This window comes from Salvelinus fontinalis, chromosome 21, assembly GCF_029448725.1.
Source record: "Salvelinus fontinalis isolate EN_2023a chromosome 21, ASM2944872v1, whole genome shotgun sequence".
Lineage (NCBI taxonomy): Eukaryota > Metazoa > Chordata > Actinopteri > Salmoniformes > Salmonidae > Salvelinus > Salvelinus fontinalis.
In genome coordinates this window covers 37,035,399-37,057,156 of record NC_074685.1, presented here as the reverse complement: position 1 = coordinate 37,057,156, position 21,758 = coordinate 37,035,399, and the positions used below count along the sequence as shown (strand labels likewise).

The following is a 21,758-nucleotide window of genomic DNA, read 5'->3' as shown; positions in this document are numbered from 1 at the left end:
GCCTTGAATGACAATGTGTAAACTTTTGACTGGTTGTCTGTGTACAAAACTTAACACACACACACTCAAGGTGTCGAAAGTGTTCTACAGGGATGCTGGCCCATGTTATGTCCAATGCTTCCCACAGTTGTCAAGTTGGCTTGATGTCCTTTCAGTGGTCATATTTTATTAATGTATTTAACCTTTACTTAGCTAGGCAAGTCAGTTAAGAACAAATTATTATTTACAATGATGACGGCCTACCGGGGAACAGTGCCTGCCTTGTTCAGGGGCAGAACAACAGATTTTTACCTTGTCAGCTCTGGTATTCGATCCAGCAACCTTTCGGTTACTCGCCCAACGCTCTAACCTCTAGGCTACCTGCCGTCCCACACGGGAAACTTGAGTTTAAACAACCCAGCAGCAGTGCAGTTCTTGACACAAACTGGTGTTTCCTCCCCTTCATCTACACTAAACAGTCTAGCTTTAGGAACAAACCTCCACTCACTGTTCTGGCTTTGTTTCAGAGGAATGCATTTGACATCTAAAAGAGAATTGGCCTTATTTGAGTAAATGAATCTGATTCCGTACACATTTCTAATGACGATTAGGCCAAAATAGTTCAACTTCTGTCATTGGTACTAGCTCCACATTTCTGAACTACTTCTCCCACGCAAAAGATGTCCATGCATGTGTGAATATTGACGTGGCTGCTATTTGTGTGTCTGTGAGCGAGCAAGCATGTGTGTTTTGACAGCTGTGACTATTATTAGTGACAATATTAATGTGCTGTGCTCTCTCTCTCTCTGTGTTAGATCACGTCTGGTGAGTACATCCAGATGTCCGGTCGAGCTGGCAGGAGAGGGATGGATGAGAGGGGTATCGTCATCTTCATGGTGGATGAGAAGATGAGCCCTGCAATTGGGAAACAGCTGCTCAAGGTACAGACTAAACACAGACTGCACACTGGGGCTTTGAATAACAGCTGTATGTGTGTCATTTTCACACAGAAGGATCATCCTCATAACTTTTCTCCGTGTGTATGTGTGTACAGAATGTCAATACACACATGAATGATTGGGAGTGCAGTGTTGGCATTGATCTGATATCTTCTTATTTTTAGGGGTTATAGAACGCGTCTTAGTATGTACACTATACGAGTCCCAGAACACCTAGTAGTCCAGTTGTGAAACACTTTCAGCACCAGATCAGTTACTCTAGAATCTTGCACTAATCCTATCCCCTGCTGGGATGATCTCACAATGGTCCCCGGGCCAAGACATCTCCCCTGGTGTTTTTAAAACGACGCAGTCCTCCCCTCCACGCACTGTCCGGGTGACGTACAGGCTCTATGAATGATTGCACAGCGGGGGGGTAGAGAGGGCAGGGGTTTACAAGCACAACCTGAGCCAAGAGCCCTGATATTCTCCTGAGCCGCAGTAATGGAGTGAGTCGGTCGTTTTGGGGTTCTCTACTGGGTCACAGAGCTACTTCCCGACCCTCGGGTCATTTACACGCACACACAGAGAGAGACAAGGACAGATAGAACTGCCTGTGTAGAAAAACACTTCCCCTAAACTGTAGCTCATTCCTGACCCTTCAGGTCATTTGCAAGTACACACTCACTCAGCCGCAGCCAAACACTTCTCCTAACCTATAGGGAGTCCTTAGAGTCTTGATATAATCAGGCATCTATCGGCTCTTGGTTTGATTAACTGACTCTCACGTTCAAACCTCAAGTCTTTAGGGTGTCTTAACACAATCAGGAACCCGCTGGACCCTTGGATCCTTGGTTTGGTTAACTGGCTTGCAAGCCTGAAATCCCAAAGCGCAAACCTTTCTTTCCATTTAGGTGGTCCTGTAGTGTAGAGGTTCTCTCTGGGGAACAGTCTGTCCTCCGTCTCTTCCTGGTCCCTTGTGTCGTTGGCCCTGGGTTGAAGCCCGTTGAGGCTTGAGCAACACCATCTTTCACAGACAAAAGGGCAGTTAATCTTGGTCTTAACCAGTGTTTTCCTCCTTTCCACTGTCGGCTATACAGCCGGTTACACAATCATTTTCAGCCAGATACTTTTTCCACTTAAATTAACTAGGCAATTTTTTTAGAAAATAACTCCGCTGAGCCACCTGCTAAAATGAGTGATGCGAATTGAAAAGTCGCCTAGTTAATTCGTAGTTAGAAAATAAGTCTGCAGAGCCCTCTCCTGCGAGAATGTGCGATTTTATAGATAGGACAGGCGCCTGTCAGTCACAAAGTGAGCGATGACAGGGAAACACTGATGGTTTGACAGTCGGCTGTCTGTTCCTCCTGGTACCTGGGTGTGTTGACACTGTGGTGGTTAAACTCAAATTTCTTTACAAGGAGGGGGAGAGCATGATGCTCCTTCGTCTGTGAGTCAATTTTCACGTCCCATATAATGTGGGAACGATGAGTCAAAATCCACTTAGCCTATTTTCTGGCACCATTTTATTTTCTTTCGTGTGTTTCGTATGCAGCCACCAAGTACTGGTGCGTAGGTTATTACTGTACTTGGACGAACAGCAAGCTTTAGTTTGTAAAAGGTGTCGAACTGACTGAGGTCGATGTCATATCCTTGCCATTTATAAATAATTTAACTTAGTTTACATGTCCATGGTATCGCATCGGGACAAGTCAACTAAAGCTCTCGTTTTGTATTTTCAATCTGAAGTCCATCAGGACTTGCCAGGCAGTGACGTTAAAGTGAGTGACTTGTCAGCCTACCGAATCCCATTGGTAAGAGAGCCATTTATTTGGTTCCCTAATTTGCATACTGGTAGGCTTTTTGGCGATTATCCGCAGATAAATTGTTAGGCTAGTAGAGCAATAGCCTCACTCTGGTAAAAATATCATAAAAGAAAATGGATTGAATTGTGTTAAGTGAATGTTTCTTATATGGTATTTTCAAAGATAATTGATCTATCGAATTCATTTAATCCGTGTCGGAGTAGTCAACTGCTGCTTTCTGTGTAGCGAAGCTCATGATTAACACCTGCTTCGTTCTTTAAACATACCAGTATTGCAGATGGTTGAGAAAAAGCCTCTTGAAAGGAAGCTCGAAGCCTGGGGAAGTCAGCAAACTCTCTTACAAGATTCTTACATTTTTTTTTTACATTTTTATAAATGACATTCTGCCATTCTCAAAGTTGCACACAACTAGTTGAAATTCTTTCACTAATTTAACTGTCGTTCTATCTCTTAACATGTATGGACCCAGAACTTAATTGAACATCTGCTCGAGACCCATTTCTTCATTAGAAAAGGTGCCCATCACACAATTCTATTTTATTTTCAAATATTTTTTTTTCTCAAGATAGTTTGGGCTATTCTGTTTTAATAAAATGCATAATTTGAAGAACAAACATTGTGGCAATTCATACATTGCGGTAAAATACTTTAATTTCAAGAGACGACGGGTTAAATGTAAAAAATAAATACAAAAGTTTACTTTTTTTCTTACTTAGAAAATAGTCCTTATCATACAGGCCTAGACAAATCCAAAAAAGCTAACAATACACGGAATTCATACATTTTCACTATTTGAAATTGTAAACAATACCACAAAAAATGTGTCCAGTCTGATGTCAACTCAAAGTATTCAATCATTTTGCTGTGTATTTCGGATGGAATCAAGGCATTAGAAGGTACCAGAGGCCACCAAAAATAGTTTTGGCAAACAATTCTTAAACCCGCTGGGCGGGGGGGGGGCTTACTCCCCGGGGGGTCCTGGCTGGCTACTTCATGTGTTTGTGGAAAAAACTGGCGAACGCATGGCAGATTAATGGCAGAAATGTATTTTAATGAGACATCTGGCTGCGCTGGAGTAGATATCATTTATCTTCTTACTGTACTGTTTGTAATCGCTTTCTGGAAAACACAACTGAAGGATATGTTTTGATTGCGAAAGAAAGATTCTGAGAAACTCAAACTGCCCATGGCTTCATCGACAAGGGGTCTCAAACATTTCTTTGGATAATGGATAACTTTTCTGCCGTAATGTGATTTCACAATTTGGTACATTTAGTCACTCACCATCAGCTTGTGTTGATTTTAATGGGAGCTCCAAACTCCATGTTTATGTTTCAGTCCCTAACTAGAGGACTTGTCAGAGTAGGACGGGATGACAATGTTTGACTGATTTCAAGGTCCGTTAAGTGTTAAACTGTTCCATGAGTTGCTCAGCTGTCCTTATGACAGGGTTATCCAAACACTCCATTTCAATTCACTCAATTGATGAGGTAATCTGAAATTCCAATGTTTCTCATTGAAAAGCATGACTTGGGTCTTTTGTCCCATGCATTCACCGAGTTACTCAGCTTTCCTTATGACGTGACCGTATGTCTTTTTGAATAGTCAGCTGAATGACCATCGTCCTCTCCCCTGCTCCACCGGAGCTTACCCTGCTGAATACGTTCGATCTGTCTAAACCTAACCACCTCTCTCCTGTCTTCTCCTTTCTCTCCGCAGGGCTCGGCAGACCCTCTGAACAGTGCCTTCCATCTCACCTACAACATGGTTCTCAACCTGCTGCGCGTGGAGGAGATCAACCCGGAGTACATGCTGGAGAAGTCTTTCTACCAGTTTCAGCACTACAGGGCTGTGCCCGGGGTCGTAGAGAGTGAGTACAGAATACAGGCCTACCTACTCCAGTCCTGTATTTGGTTCTCAACCTCTCCATTGGTTGGGAATTCCCCCCCGCTAGTCATGCTTTATTCAAGAGAATAGATCGGATTGATTCGGTAGACTGTTCTGTTGATTTGGTTTGGTCAAATATAGTACGAGTAAAGCTTTCTAAAGACGTGTTTTGATGTTGCCTAGTTGCTGGTGTATTGTTGATCCTCTCAACTTTAGGAGAGTGTCATGTTGACTCAAGCCAAATGGACTTTTTTAATTACTCGACCATTTTAAGTCATGTCCCCTGCCCGTTCTCGGCTTTTCCTGAACGCGTCTGTTTAAAACGCTGTCATTGTTTGAATCTTAATATCACAAAAAGAACGTGTTACAATCAGTTTAAGAGAACATGTCATTTCTCCCCCTGCCCGTCATTCACTGGCAGTCAGCTTGAAACTACACCTAACTAATTTCACACACACACACATATATATATATATATATAGTAATAAAAATAGTTAGCCTAAAAACGAGATTAAATTGACAATAGTCTGATGGGTGAGAATATTATCAATTGTCAAATTGTATGTAAAGATTAGCAGATTAGATCTGATTAGCAGTGCACTTTGGAATTGACACAGGCAGGTAAACGGAGCGCCAAAAAGGGACTCCTAGTCACAGGCAGGTAAGACTTTTTGATGTCTGTATAGTATCAAAAATAGCAGATTCAGATTCCAAATCCTCTATCCTTGCCAAACAACGAAAATGACCCCGTGAGCTCCATTTTAACATAAAACTTTGGGCAGAATCACCGGGATTCCGCGAGCTTGTGACAAAGTAATTTTAGCGATAGAATATATTAAATATATTTAATAGAAAGTTTGTGTATATCATTCATCAGTGTGAGCTGCTATTTTTAGCTGCTCGTTCCATACCGGAATTCCCACTCTAGTGATGTGCGTTCCCATTCTAGCAATTCTATTTCTATGTGTACGACTGCCTTTCCTCTGATGTCCACAGAGATGGCGAAGCTGGAAGAGATGTACAACGCCATAGAGATCCCCAACGAGGAGAGTGTGGTGACCTACTATAAGATCCGCCAACAGCTGGCCAAACTGAGCAAGGAGATAGAGGAGTTCATCCACAAGCCAAAATACTGCCTTCCCTTCCTCCAGTCTGGCAGACTGGTCAAGGTTAGAGACCCAAATACCACCAACTCAAGTACTTGCAATGTAGCACAGCCCAAAGACAACATGTACACCATCGTTCTTTAGTCTTCATGTGCTGTTCAAAAGGGCTTATGGAGATTATTTTTAATTTTTTTCCCCAACGTAGTTTTTCTGAGATAAGGAACAATATGAGTGTTTTGTTGTACGTACAGACGTACCTATAATGTTGAACTATTTTCCAGGTCAAAAACGAAGATGCTGACTTTGGGTGGGGCGTGGTTGTTAATTTCTCAAAGAAGTCAAACGTCAAGGTAATTTTGATATGTTGAATGTTATCAGAAAGGATCTGTGAAAACGGCCTTTTTTAAAAACTGAAAACGGAATACAATGTAGATACAACTTGTGTTATAGCTTGTTTTTATCGCATGTGTTTTGGGGTTCTGTGTTATGCATTTTTTGTCCTTTAGGTTACCCCATACTGCTTAGTGTTGCACCCATGTTGAGGGTATGTGATTGTTTCCCTCCAGGCCATTACGGGTGACGCAGACCCTCTATACGTGGTAGAGGTGCTGGTCCACTGTAGTAAGGAGAGTGTGAAGAAGACCGCCACAGAGGCTGCCAAACCTGCTGCCGCTGGGGAGAAGGGTGAAATGCAGGTGGGTACATATGATGGGGGACGACGTGGCTCCGTCAGAAATGGCGCTCTATTGCGGTGGTCCCTTTTTTCTTTTTCCTTTTTTTTTGGGGGGGGGGGGACTCAGGCTTTCAACTTACTCTTAAGTTGTAATAGTAGAATGCACAAGGTGCAATTTTGAAATTAAGTATTGTAGACCTTTTATTGGGAATTGCAGAGCTATTTATAACTTGTCACAAATGCCCAGATCTAGCCCATGTCAGCTTCAAGTTTTTAGCTTGGTTTTTTTTTTTGCTCATAGATATTGTAATGTTTGAGTCGCTCCGACATCACATTAGACATGGCAAAATGTGTAGAATTGCAGGAAAAATCCACCCCCATGGTGAAATGTATAGAAATGCAGGGGGATCAAGGTGTGGGATGTTCCCCAATGATGGAAGGGGGGAACCACTGCCCTAGTGCACTACTTTTGACCCTATATGGCCTCACACAGAGTCAAAAGACCTGATGGTTTACAAGTTCAGATATAGCCAATGCAATGCTGTGATACAATAATATCACTGGACACTATGTACTCCTGGTTTGGTGGTCTGCCGCAGGATGGAATCCAACATTGAAGTGGTTCTTTCTAGAATGTAGACCACACACACAAGTCATTTATGGGAGGGGTTACTACACTGTAACTGTCCTTGAGCCTGAAGGAAATCAAACACTGCCAAGTCGTTAATGGGGAAACTGCTGCTGTGCTGTGTCCTGGAGCGTCCCTTTAACTTAAAGCAACAACCACGTAATGAGATGGAACACATATTATATCTCTGTTTTCAGGAGGAATTAGCTTGTATGCTATGTCATTAGTTGTCTTATACCGTCTCTTCATGTTCACATTGAAACACCGTGAATGGTGTGGTCGGGATCGATGCCCCTCGTTTAAAACATGTATTTATTTTCCTTTGGTTTTGTAACCCTCCATATAATATAAACACCATGTAAACTTTGAGACTTCTCTCAGTTTAGGTTCGTATCCACACACACACACACACAGACACACACGCGCACACACACTCTCTGTCTTAGTTTATGTTCATATGGGCACAGACACTTTAAAAAAAAAAAGATTTCATCCCTCTCTTTCTCTCTCCCTCTCTCATATATATCCCATATCCCCCTTGCTCTCTCTGTCTCCCCTTCTCACTATATCGGCTGTCTTCTACCCAAATACCACCACACCTGGGTTCAAATACTGTTTGAATCATTTCAAATACTGTATCTGTGCATGATTGAGCTTGCCTGTTGCAATGGAACCAATAGAGAACTCCCAACTACAACACTCGCCCACCTGGCACTCCCGGCAGGCTAAATCGAACGCTCAAACTATTTGAAAGACTTCAAATAGTATTTGAACCCAAGTTTGCCAAGTACCATGCATTAAAACTGCTGCTTCTTTTGCTGCCTATGCACGTTTCCTCCATTTTGCACGAGTCCTTTTAGATTCTGTCTTGTTATTTAGTGCAGTCCTCCTGTCCTAAACTACTCTGTGAGCTCTGTCTAGATCTAGATGACTTTAGCTGCCTGCCTGTCTCTTGTCTCGTATTATTCTTCCATATCTCAGAGGAGCCTTTAAACTCTAGCTGAAATGCTGTCTGGCCCTGCTTTCTGGGCTCGCTCCTGTTAAACGCGTTACGACGAATCCCTCTGTCAAAGCAAAGCCTCTCTTTCTCTCCCCACTCTCTCCCTCATATCTTCCCCTTCACTGTCAAAGTACGGCAAAGTCCCTCTCTCCCCAAGCTCTTCTAGCTCCTCTGTAGCCTGTGTCGTCTATCTGGCAGTGTGTGGACTGGAGGGATCTGCAGACCAATATCCAGTGGCCTTTCTGGCATTAAAAAGTACAGACTAGGGGATCAAATTTGATTTAAATGGAGAGGTTGATTAGTTGAATCGGGTGTTCTGCAGTTTGTGCCAATATACAGATCCCGTAGACATACCAGCAGACAGAATTGTGTCTTAGTTCTGTATATGCATTTAAAACCCCATTTCGTTAGTGTTCAGGATCTCCTGCGTCAGTCAATGATGATGGCTGTGATGACAGCTACAATGTTTGATACTAAGTAAAATAGATACGTAGATGTTTGTATAGTAACTGTACGCATAAACTAATATACGTATCATTTTGTATTGCTTCTGATCAGGTGGTTCCTGTGATGCTCCACCTCCTGACCTCCATCAGTTCAGTTCGCCTCTGCAGCCCCAAAGACCTGCGGCCTTATGACAACCGACAGAGCATGCTCAAATCCATACAGGTGAGAACCCTGTGGTATCGAAATACTTCTCGGTATCGTGATACTTGGCCTGGTATCACATCATTAGTACAATGTTGGTATTGTGACAACCCAACTCTGAAAATAGGCACATTTTTCTTTTCTTTTTTTTTCGTGCAAAACAGTGGTCACCTTTTTGGGCCCTCACCAGTTTGCATTCCTGGAGGACACAACACCATGATAAACCTTTATCATAAACATTTTGGTTACTACACGATTCCATATGTGTTAGTCTTCACTATTATTCTACAATGTAGAAAAACCGTGAATAAGTAGGTGTCCAAACGTTTGACTAGTACTGTAGATAGAATACATCTCTTTGTCAACGGTGATCATGGATCATTCTCTGGTCCCGTCTCCACCACACAGGAGGTGCAGAAGAGGTTCCCGGACGGCATCCCCCTTCTGGACCCCATCGATGACATGGGCATTAAGGACCCGGGCCTGAAGAAGGTCATCCAGAAGGTGGAGGCATTCGAACACAGGATGTACTCCCACCCCATGCACTCTGACCCCAGCCTGGAGGCCGTCTACTCCCTCTGCGAGAGGAAAGCCCTGGTGAGGATGGGTGGGGTGGTGGTATTTGGGATGGTTGGTTGGTTCATGTCCCGTAGGGCCACACTGCCCAGTGTGTTGCTGGCACCATTTAATGTTCTGTCAGTAAGTAATGATTGAGAGGCTTGTCAGTGGGGCTGATGGGTATTTTGTTTTGTGGATAGGTTGGGGTTCAACAAACATGGACTTTGACGAAAAGTATTTGACTGATTTTGAACATCGTTTCCCCCCCCCTGTCGACGTAAATCAAAGCTTCTGTACTAAATCCCCCACGCGCCCCACACCCCAAGGCTTGCTTTTTTTCCTGTCACTTACGTAGATCTAGCCTAAATCAGAACAATTGTTTTTGGTCTCTTCCTGTCCGTCTGAGCTGGAAACGGTCACGTACTGACAGAAACAGGCATAGGGTGTGGTGAAGTACAATATCCGATGGAAATGAGATCGCTCTCCTTCGTTCATCTAAATACGGCAGAACGTTCGGCACCAACCGACTGTGCCTCTCTTTAATTGGCTGTGGCTCTGAAATGCCAAGGAGGGAGATATTTATGAAATGAGGAGTAAAGTTAATATTTGTGTGGCCAAGTACCTGTGAGACGATGAGTGTTGAAGAAGCACTATGGAGAAATTGCTCCGCTATTTCCTGTTTGCAAAAATTAAGAATATGCCTAATTTCAGTTTGTGACAAAACAACCAAGTATAGTGTATAGAATCATTGTACCATCTAAACCGCTGTGAAATATATTTTTCATAACCAGAAATATTGTATTTTCACATGTTTTGAAGCTGGTGTACAAATCCAAATGTAAAAGACACAAAAACAAAACTTAAGAATGGCAATCATAGAAATGGCACACATAGAACAGATCTACTGCTTCTTAGACTTGTTTCAATGAGAGTGACAGATTTATAACACCTTTCTATGTGAATTTGGTTGGGAAGCCCAAAAAGTTACATATTCCAGCTTTAAAGGAAAAATGTATTCAAAACCACCCATTCCTGTAATTTACAGAGTTATATAACACATGTGAAAACTATTTTTGTTGTGAACAAATGTTTCATTTTGTCATAATGTTGGTAGCAACATGTGGAAATCTGTTGCGGCTCAAGTCGACTACAAAACCCATGTAATGCTGTCTGTCGGCTTGCTGGGTAGCTACGTACAATAATACAAGTACGTTTCAGCATGTGAAGTAGGTAGTTGGCTGTAAAATCGCCTGAACAAACTGCACTATCAATTTAGGAGTCTACAATCTCACCATGTTCAATCTGCAGATTGATGTGCCTCGCAGAGTGGAGTCGGATGTTCACAGCGGCAATGCAAAGGCTCCATGCAATGCACCCTGGACTGAAGAGTTGGACAAATAGGAGAAATGTGGAAGACAACCTCCCGCGTTATGACACCGGTATTGAAATCTAACATGTAGGATAGACTCTTTTCGCGATCTAAAAGTCGTATTCCTGTTAACTTCCAGTGTAGTCGGAGCGACTTTATCACAGTGCTACGTAATACCAGATTTCTGCCTGCTTTGAATGGCAATTACTCAGATACACATGAAACCATGAAATGACCCTGGAATCGATTGAACATCGCTCAGAGATGCACAAAAGCAATATAGCATTCAAAATGGGTGAATCTTTCCTTTTAAGTCCAGAGCTGTACTATGCTGGGTCAGTTATTTATATTTTCCATTCCCTGCTCCTACAACTGGCCTAGGTCATGACCTTTGACCTCTGTTATCTCTGTGTGTGGGATGTATTACATGTCTACGCATGGGAAGGGATAAAGCCCTATAAACCAGATTACACACACACACACCATGTTTGATTAGGCATGACGTGAGATTTATAGCTGCTCGAAAAAGATCTCCAATCCTCTGCCTGGCCTCTGGGATTGGGCCACTGCACAACTGATCGGCCTGCTACAGCAGGGAAGACGGACAGACGTACTCTTTCACTAGTAACACAAAGCTGGTTCTATTCCGGGTGTTTTTTCTGGGATGACTTGGGCTTGAATAAAATGCGTAGGCATAACCTTACGCTAGGGATGTGCATGGTTATTCGAATGTCCGAACGGACGTTAGTATTGGAAACTTGTGAGTGTTCATTTTTACACCCCAAAAAATGATAGGCCTGTTTTAACACAGGCTTTTTCAAAATTTTATAAAAAATATCAGTTTGACTTTGTTACATACTACATGGATATACCATGCCATTTCAATTGAATAAAACAACATACCTTTCAATGTAGATTTTATGACGTGTTCCCCAGAGAAAGACTGGTAGCAGACCGGTGGCCTTCACGTGTGTAGCTTGTTGTTTGTGTATTGGTCCTATCTGGCTCTGTTGGTTGAGCATGGCGCTTGTGGGTTCGACTCCCATGGGGAACCAGTACATTGGGGGGGGGTACGAAAATATATGCATTAACTACTGTAAGACTGTTTTCACACACAGGCCTCTATAAGTATTGATCCGAGTCCTCTTTAAATTGAACTCTGAGGTAAAAACAAAAAAAGAAGCTAAGTAGACACACTGCCCTTGCCTTTGAATAAGGTCCGAGTCCTCTCTGCATTCACATTGCTATGTTTAGAAGGAGCCAAGATATTTTTTCCAACATTCACTCAATGCACTCTGCCATTGCATCAGAATGTGTTATTGGACAGTGAGATTTACCCACTTACATTTGGAAGCTGATAGATTGCATTTAGTTAAAAGATTATACATGATTGTCATCAGAAGATAATATTAACATTTAATATTATTGGTAACTGAATAAATAACAGAAGAAAAACTGCAGATGAATTAATGCTGTAATTGAAAATTGTACACCCAATGTAGGCTACTGCCCCTAGAATTGATTTTGTACCCTGTTGTAATTCTCTCCAAATATGTTGTCTTGGCGCACTATTCAAACCCCACAATTGAATGAACAATTTATGATGCTCTCTTAGCCTTTAGATCACATATTGCAAACAAATAATCTGAACCCAAAACTTTCTTTCTGTAAATCCTTGACAATCGCTAATCAATATCCAAAGCTATCCCAAAGCTTTTCCACGAACCTGCTCATCTTCTCATTTATGGCATTATGGCAGGTGAAACAGTGTTGCCGTAGTCTAGTGTGTGGTGTGGGAATAATGACAAGTGAACCTGGGGAGCTTTGTGTTCAGTGTCCTTAAAGGGAACCGGATGGTGGAATTCAAGCGAACTAAACTCGGACCACCTCTGAGATTGGTCTCAGTTTTGTTCGCTTCGGGGCACTTTTGACAGGTCTGAGTTCCTTTGGCGTGTTCACACTGCACAAAAAAATGAAGCGTACCGCGCCGAGTTCACAAAAGTTGTCTGTAAGGGACATAGTGTGAACACCCTGAATCTCTTTGAATAAAAGCGTCTGCTAAATGACAAATTGAAATGTTGGTTAATCAAAGCAATGCTCCGGTTAAAAACGTACATTGAAAAAAAACATGTAGACCTATTTCGAATATCCAAATTTTTCAAACCCCATCTGTACCTTACACACACTTTTACTTTACTAAGTGATATCACTCGGCGCCCACATCTCGTAACCTGTATACTCCACGACATATGTAAAAAAAAAAAAACATCTGACTCTAGAGCTGTGCCGACTGAGGTTACCTAATACTGGTGTTGTCTAGTCGCCCCTGTGGTCAGTCAGACTCCCTGCAGCATGATGTGTGTTGGGTGAGCCTGTAATTGGATAATGGTTTTAAGCAGGGACACTTGGGCACTGTGTGTGGTGGAGAGGAAAACAACTGCCCCGAACAGACCAAGACTGTTAACCACCATCTCCCTCTCGGCTGTCAGTCTTGGCTATGGCTGAGCTCTGATTGGATTGAATGCCACAGTTTGCAGCTTCAGTCATGCACGACAAATGCTCATCTGGACTCTCAAAACGTCGCACTATGGCCTTGTGATTTGAATAAAATGGTACATTTTAAATGGATTGGTCAGCCTAATGACAAATGTACATATTTGTTTCCTTGAAAGCGGTCTATGGTCTGGTTGTTAGCACTGAGATCAGTAATATTTTCGTCATGTGGTTCCTTAGTAGGGCGCAATGGGTTTCAAGTGTCATGTTATCCTGTGTCTGTCAGATTGCGGGGGATATCAAAGGGGCCAAGCGGGAGCTGAAGAAGGCTCGAACCGTGCTGCAGATGGACGAGCTCAAGTGCAGGAAGCGCGTCCTGAGGCGTCTCGGGTTTGCCTCTTCCTCGGATGTGATCGAAATGAAGGGCCGAGTGGCCTGTGAGATCAGCAGGTAAGGAAAGGAAAAGCCACCGGTAACACTTTACCCAAATAGGGCCCTATAAAATTGGTTTTATTTTTGTCTCTTCATGTTTTTGCTCTCAATAGCTTTTTTTTTATATCGTAAAAATTCCACAACAATGCTTAAAACACATCAAGAGACTACTTTTCAGGTCTGGGAAAAAAATATAAGAATTTTGTGGGTTTGGGTGTATAGTTACCCTTTTAATTCAAGTGTGCACCAGGGCCCATGGTTTGGTTGCCGATGTGATTGCAGAGTTTGCAAAGCAAATGGTCACTTGACTAATGCCAATAATCATATCATTCTGCCAGGTAGGCATAAGCTACTTTGTAGGTAACATTTAATTGAGAATGTTTTTGGGAAAGCCTTTCCATCTCTACCAGGTGGTTATAGTTAGCATAATTGCTAACAGCTACACAGTGTAGACATACTCACCACACACACATACTGGGGCATTCTTGTGTGTCAGAAAGTTGCAGGAAACTAAATCACTGATGCATTTTAAGTGTCTTATGATTAACTTAGTAGGAGATTCATTTGCCCGGGTCAATATATTTTTGAATATTGTTTAATTAAATTATGTCTGGATTCTGTGGTTTAGAAATTACAGCACTTTCTGTACATTTTAGGAGACCAAAAGTGTTGGGACAAATTCACTTGTGTATTAAAGTAGTCAAAAGTGTAGTATTTGGTCGCGTATTCCTAGCACACAATGACTACATCATGCTTTTGACTCAACACATTTGTTGGATGTGTTTGCTCTTCGTTTTGGTTGTTTCAGATTATTTTGTGCCAAATAGAAATAAATGGTGAATAAAGTATTGCCATTTTGGAGTCACTTTTATTGTAAATAAGAATATATGTTTCTACTCAGTTCTACATTAATGTGGACGCTACCATGATTACGGATAATCCCGACTGAATCGTGAATAATAATGAGTGAGAAAGTCAGACGCATAAATATCATATTGGAGCTCACTGTATCCCCAAATGTGTTCTCAAACATTTTATTTTCTCTGTTAAACTGTGTGCATCAAACTGACTTGCAGGATTGTTGCTGACACTCCAATGCTTCAAATGAATGGTTTTAGGTCAATTTGTAAGCATTACTGAACAAAGAGCCGTTTGGGAGCCAAATGAATGGTTTTAGGTCAATTTGTAAGCATTACTGAACAAAGAGCCGTTTGGGAGCCAAATGAATGGTTTTAGGTCAATTTGTAAGCATTACTGAACAAAGAGCCGTTTGGGAGCCAAATGAATGGTTTTAGGTCAATTTGTAAGCATTACTGAACAAAGAGCCGTTTGGGAGCCAAATGAATGGTTTTAGGTCAATTTGTAAGCATTACTGAACAAAGAGCCGTTTGGGAGCCAAATGAATGGTTTTAGGTCAATTTGTAAGCATTACTGAACAAAGAGCCGTTTGGGAGCCAAATGAATGGTTTTAGGTCAATTTGTAAGCATTACTGAACAAAGAGCCGTTTGGGAGCCAAATGAATGGTTTTAGGTCAATTTGTAAGCATTACTGAACAAAGAGCCGTTTGGGAGCCAAATGAATGGTTTTAGGTCAATTTGTAAGCATTACTGAACAAAGAGCCGTTTGGGAGCCAAATGAATGTCTCTTTTAGGTGAATGTAGCCAAATGATTCGGCTCACAAAAGAGACTCGGAATGTCCATCACTACGCAAGATCTCCAAGGGGACAATCTTAAAAGGGCAATGACATACTTTGTAATAAAAACGTAAGATTTTTCTAGCGAATAATAATTTGTCATTATTTAATAAGTATTAATAATAACAATCAGGATGTTTCCAATGGGGTAAATGCAGATGCACAAACTACATGCTCCAGCCTATGTGCATTTTATAGCCACTATGCTGCATCAGTTGAGCTACAGGTGATACGTCTTATTGCTAATAGCACATCTGATAATGCAGATCATGCATAGGTTATATACATGGTCCAATATCTAAAAAATAATTCTCATTTTTACCAATATGTTTTGGGCATAATTTCTGGAGGTGGACATATTTGAGTCTGTCTGCATCATTTTATTTTCATTCATTTTGGAGTATAATGTCCTTTCTAAAAAAGTTACCAGAACTAAGCTTCTCAGTGCTTCCATATAAACGTTATCCTGGGGAGGACTGGAATTGTCCAAACTCGCAGTTTAATACACATAAAAAAAGATATGATGGTCATGACTTTCTTACATGAAATTTGACGTTAACTTGGCCCCAGACAATCCATCTGCGATCTGCTTAAGTTTCTCATGGGATTTTTTGTTTGTTGCTTTAACCCCTGGCTGCTGATGACTGAGATGGTGTTCAGCTGTTCTTAGAACATATCAACATGCCATTAAAAACCACTGACTGGTCTGAGACCTGTGTTTTGATCCAGTGCTGATGAGCTTCTACTGACTGAGATGGTGTTCAGCTGTTCTTAGAACAGTTATCTATATCAACATGCTATTAAAAACCACTGACTGGTCTGAGACCTGTGTTTTGATCCAGTGCTGATGAGCTTCTACTGACTGAGATGGTGTTCAACGGCCTGTTCAACGATCTGTCCGCAGAACAGGTTACCGCTCTACTCAGCGTCTTCGTCTTCCAGGAGAACGTAAGTCGCACACACACACACACACGTCTTTTCCTGCGCAATCAGTTAAAACATACTTTTGGCTGGATAAGCAACAATCTTCTTCCCCCCCCCACTCTTCAACTTCAAATGTCGTCACGGCATTTCTTACACCCTTCACTAAAAGCGCTTTGACCTATTACTTCAAGTCTGATAGTAGTCTAATCTTCCCATATCTTGAATGTTAAGTGTTTAAATTAATCAAATCCTCAGTACATCCTCTTGATGCTTCCTCTCAAAACAAGGAATTCCTGTGTCAAATGTTTGAAGACTTTTTGTCTTGGCCTCCTCGATTATTGACCTCCCCAATGGCAAAGTCCACTCTTTAAACTCCATCGTACAGGCAGGTGGTCACTCTGCCAAAAGTTAATTCTCCGGCACGTTTCTCCTCTCGGAGTGTTCATTGTTCTCTGTAAGCAGGGCGCCACAGCCTCTTCACTGCTGCTCTCAGTATGGCAGCCCTCAGTAAGGGTGTGTTCCAGCTTAGTGGTGGGCGTGAAATGCTGGTCGTTCTAGCTCCATGTGTTTTGAGTGTCGTAGTGTAATGACAGTACAGGTGTGTTCTTGAGCAAAGGTCTAGTGCCGTGTGTGCCTCATGTCAACACTACATTTAAGGGTCTAGCTCTGTGTTCGTGTATTATCATGTCTACTGTCTATACTGCAATTTAGTTTTAGGCTTCTATATGTATCATGTCATATCTACTGCCTGCAAGTCTCTCTGTCTCTCTCTCTCTCTGTCTCGCTCTCTCTGTCTCTCATGCCTCTGTGTCTGTTAGCAGATCAGCTCTGTGACATTCACATGCAGCTGTCATCCAGTGTCCTGTCGCCCCACTTCCCCGCATAAAGGCTACAGTGTGCTGTATGTTGATATTTATGCAGCTGCTCCCTCTTCTCTGTGTGGAGGGAGAGCTTCCACCTGCTGCTGCTGCTGGAGAAGCTGGTGAGGGCTGAGGCAGGCAGGCAGAGAAGATCTCATGACAGGCTAAAAACATCAGGGGTTAATGGGGCGTCACACAGGGCACTGAGCCAGAGACAGAATAGGCTTGGGAGTAGGGCACAGAGAGGGAGCTTTGGGGGCCTGAGGCACTGCCATGGGAGAGTGGGAAATGGGATCAAGATAGTCACACTAATTATTATTTCCCACAAACAAGTGGGAATCTTTATAAAGACAAAAATGTGGTTAACGGTCTTGTATCCCCCCATCTGCAGGAGGTAGACTTTCACTTCACCACTGACCTTTAAAGGTCCAATGCAGCAGTTCTTAATATCAATATCAATTTTGAGTAACAGTTAATTACCATACTGAGTTTTTTTCAACCATTTTAATTGAAAACAAAAATAGCTTCTTAGCAAACAGCAATTTCTCAAGCAATAATTTTGCTAAGACTGTCTGGGAGTAGTCTGGGTGGGGAGGGGAAAACTGAAAATGAGCTGTTATTGGCAGAGAGATTTGTTATTGGTCTGTTAAAGGAAAATTCCATCCAAAAACTATATTTTGGTATTTGTTTCATTAGTCCATTGTTGGTTTTGCATGTCAGAAATCTAGTTTTAAAAAATATACTTTTTGGGTGGAGTTTTCCTTTTAACTAATTTAACTTTCTTATTGGTCTGTTAACTAATTTACCACAACCCTTACACTAAAAGGACATGAATGTAATTTTCACAGTATTATTCCAACCTCATAGAGTCGATATATATATACAGTACCAGTCAAAAGTTGACACACCTACTCATTCAAGGGTTTTTCTTTTTATTATTTTCTACATTGTAGAATAACAAAAATGGAATCATGTAGTAACCAAAAAACATTTACATTTACATTTAAGTCATTTAGCAGACGCTCTTATCCAGAGCGACTTACAAATTGGAAAGTTCATACATATTCATCCTGGTCCCCCCGTGGGAATTGAACCCACAACCCTGGCGTTGCAAGCGCCATGCTCTACCAACTGAGCCACACGGGACCAAAAAATAAATAAAAAGTGTTAAACAAAATATATTTTATATATGAGGTTCTTCAAAGTCAAATCAGTTTTTATTAGTCACATACGCCGAATACAACAGGTGTAGACCTTACAGTGAAATGCTTACTTACGAGCCCCTAACCAACATTTCAGGTTAAAAAAAATACAGATAAGAATAAGAAATAAAAGTAACAAGTAATTAAAGAGTACCAGTGAAAATAACAATAGCGAGACTATATACAGGGGGATACCGATACAGAGTCGATGTGTGGTGGCACCGGTTATTTGAGGTAGTATGTACATGTAGGTAGAGTTATTAAAGTGACTATGCATAGATGACAACAGAGTGGCAGTGGTGTAAGGGGGGCACTGCAAATAGTCTGGGTAGCAATTTGACGAGATGTTCAGGAGTCTTATGGCTTGGAGGTAGAAGCTGTTTCAAAAGCCTCTTGGACCTAGACTAGGCGCTCCGGTTTCCGTGCGGTAGCAGGGAGAACAGTCTAGGGTGGCTGGAGTCTTTGACAATTTTTAGGGCCTTCCTCTGACACTGCCTGGTATAGAGGTCCTGGATGGCAGGAAGCTTGGCCCCAGTGATGTACTGGGCCATTCGCGCTAGGCTCTGTCGTGCCATGCGGCCAGAGCAGTTGACATACCAGGCAGTGATGCAACCAGTCAGGATGCTCTCGATGGTGCAGCTGTAGAACCTTTTTGAGGATCTGAGGAACCATGCCAAATCTTTTCAGTCTCCTGAGGGGGAATAGGTTTTGTCGTGCCCTCTTCACGACTGTCTTGGTGTGCTTGGATCATGTTAATTTGTTGATGTGGACACCAAGGAACTTGAAGCTCTCAACCTGCTCCACTGCAGCCCCGTCAATGAGAATGGGGGTGTGCTCGGTCCTCTTTTTCCTGTAGTCCACAATCCTCTCCTTTGTCTTGATCACGTTGAGGGAGAGGTTGATGTCCTGGTACCACATGGCCAGTTCTCTGACCTCCCCCCTATTGGCTGTCTCATTGTTGTCGGTGATCAGGCCTACCACTGTGTCATCAGCAAATGTAATAATGGTGTTGGAGTCGGGCCTGGCCGTGCAGTCATGAGTGAACAGGGAGTACAGAAGGGGACTGAGCACACACCCCTGAGGGGCCCCTATGTTGAGGATCAGCTTTTGCAAATGTGTTGTTACCTACCCTTACCACCTAGGGGCGGCGTGTCAGGAAGTCCAGGATCTAGTTGTAGAGGGAGGCGTTTAGTCCCAGGGTCCTTAGCTTATCGATGAGCTTTGAGGGTACTATGGTGTTGAACGCTGAGCTGTAGTCAATGAATATCATTCTCACATAGGTGTTCCTTTTGTCCAGGTGGGAAAGGGCGGTGTGGAGTGCAATGAGGATTGCATAATCTGTAAATCTGTTGGGGCAGTATGCAAATTGGAGTGGGTCTAGGGTTTCTGGGATGATGGTGTTGATGTGAGCCATGACCAGCCTTTCAAAGTGCTTCATGGCTACAGACGTGAGTGCTACGGGTCGGTAGTCGTTTGGGCAGGTTACCTTAGTGTTCTTGGGCACAGGAACTATGGTGGTCTGCTTAAAACATGTTGGTATTAGACTCTGACAGGGAGAGGTTGAAATTGTCAGCTAAGACACTCTCCAGTTAGTCAGCGCATGCTCGCAGTACACGTCCTGGTAATCCGTCTGGCCCTGCAGCCTTGTGGATGTTGACCTGTTTAAAGGTCTTACTCACATCGGCTGTAGAAAGCGTGATCACGGTCTTCCGGAACAGCTGGTGCTCTCATGCATGTTTGTGTTACTTGCCTCGTAGCAAGTTGCTTCGAGCATTGAAATAGTTTAGCTCGTCTGGTAGGCTCGTGTCACTGGGCAGCTCTCGGCTGTGCTTCCCCTTGTAGTCTGTAATGGTTTGCAATTCCGGCCACATCCGATGAGCGTTAGAGCCGGTGTAATACGACTCGATCTTAGTCCTGTATTGATGATTTGCCAAATGGAGGGTGATGGAGAGCTTTGTATGCGTCTCTGTGTGTGGAGTATTGTTGGTCCAAAGTTATTTTTCCTCTGGTTGCACATTTAACATGCTGATAGAAATTTGGTCTGCATTAAAGTCCCCGGCTACTAGGAGCGCCGCCTCTGGGTGAACTTTTTCTTGTTTGCTTATGGTGTAATACAGCTCATTCAATGCTGTCTTAGTGCCAGCCTCTGATTGTGGTGGTATGTAAACAGCTACAAAGAATACAGACAAACTCTCTCGGTAGGTAGTGTGGTCTACAGCTTATCATGAGATACTTTACCTTAGGCGAGCAATAGCTTGAGACTTCCTTAGATATCGTGCACCAGCTGTTGCAAAGAAGCCACCCTTTGCCTTGATGACAGCTTTGCAAACCCATGGCATTCTCTCAACCAGCTTCATGAGGAATGCTTTTCCAACAGTCTTGAAGGAGTTCCCACATATGCTGACCACTTGTTGGCTGCTTTTCCTTCACCCTGCAGTCCGACAACTTGGGTTGAAGTCGGGTGATTGTGGAGGCCAGGTCATCTGATGCAGCACTTATCACTCACCTTGGTCAAATAACCCTTACACAGTCTGTAGGTGTGTTTTGGGTCATTGTCCTGTTGAAAAACAAATGATAGTCCCACTAAGTGCAAACCAGATGGGATGGCGTATTGCTGTGAAATGCTGTGGTAGCCATGCTGGTTAAGTGTGCCTTGAATTCTAAATAAATCACTGACAGTGTCACCAGCAAAGCACCATCACACCACCGCCTCCATGCTTCACGTTGGGAACCACACATGTGGAGATCATCCGTTCTCCTACTCTGCGTCTCACAAAGACATGGCGGTTGGAGCCAAAATGCTCAAATTTGGACTCGTCAGACCAAAGGACAGATTTCCACCGGTCTAATGGCCCAAGCAAGTCTCTTCTTCTTATTGGTGTCCTTTAGTAGTGGTTTCTTTGCAGCAATTCAACCATGAAGGCCTGATTTTACTAAGTCTCCTCTGAATAGTTGATGTCTGTTTACTTGAACTCTGAAGAATTTATTTGGGCTGCAATTTCTGAGGTGCAGTTAAGGAACATATACTCTGCAGAAGAGCGAACCCTGTGGCGGTCATCATGAGAACCAATTTCATAGCACTGAATGGTTTTTGCGACTGAAATTTTCAGTTCTTGACATTTTCCAGATTGACTGACCTTCATGTCTTGAAGTAATGATGGACTGTCATTTATCTTTGCTTATTGCCATAATATGGACTAGGTCTTTTACCAATTAGGGCTATTTTCTGTATTCCACCCCTACCTTGTCACAACACAACTGATTGGTTCAAACGTATTAAGAAGGAATGAGAATGCCAAGTGTGCAAAGCTGTCATCAAAGCAAAAGGTGGCTACTTTGTAAAATCTCAAATATAAAATATATTTTTTTATTTAACACTTTTGGTTACTACATGATTCCATATGCGTTATTTCGTAGTTTTTAGGTCTTCACTATTCTACAATGTAGAATAAATTAAAACCCTTGAATGAGTAGGTTTCCAAATTTTTGACTGGTACTGTGTGTGTGTGTGTGTGTGTGTGTGTGTGTGTGTAACCTTAG

At 42.5% G+C, this 21,758-nt stretch overlaps 1 protein-coding gene across 2 annotated transcripts in view; it reads left to right on the top strand.

Annotated features, from left to right (window-relative positions):
* The window catches only part of LOC129818813 (exosome RNA helicase MTR4-like), a 47,743-nt gene that overhangs the window by 20,950 nt on the left and 5,035 nt on the right, over window positions 1–21,758 (top strand). The window contains exons 14-22 of one of the 2 annotated variants that reach the window (XM_055875070.1): window positions 795–920; window positions 4,463–4,613; window positions 5,627–5,799; window positions 6,018–6,086; window positions 6,303–6,431; window positions 8,596–8,706; window positions 9,094–9,282; window positions 13,392–13,555; window positions 16,075–16,180. In XM_055875070.1, the coding sequence (XP_055731045.1) occupies window positions 795–920; window positions 4,463–4,613; window positions 5,627–5,799; window positions 6,018–6,086; window positions 6,303–6,431; window positions 8,596–8,706; window positions 9,094–9,282; window positions 13,392–13,555; window positions 16,075–16,180 (1,218 nt within the window). Of the gene's footprint in view, window positions 1–794; window positions 921–4,462; window positions 4,614–5,626; window positions 5,800–6,017; window positions 6,087–6,302; window positions 6,432–8,595; window positions 8,707–9,093; window positions 9,283–13,391; window positions 13,556–15,961; window positions 16,023–16,074; window positions 16,181–21,758 lie in introns of those variants that run through there. The other variant, XM_055875071.1, reaches the window with a different exon arrangement.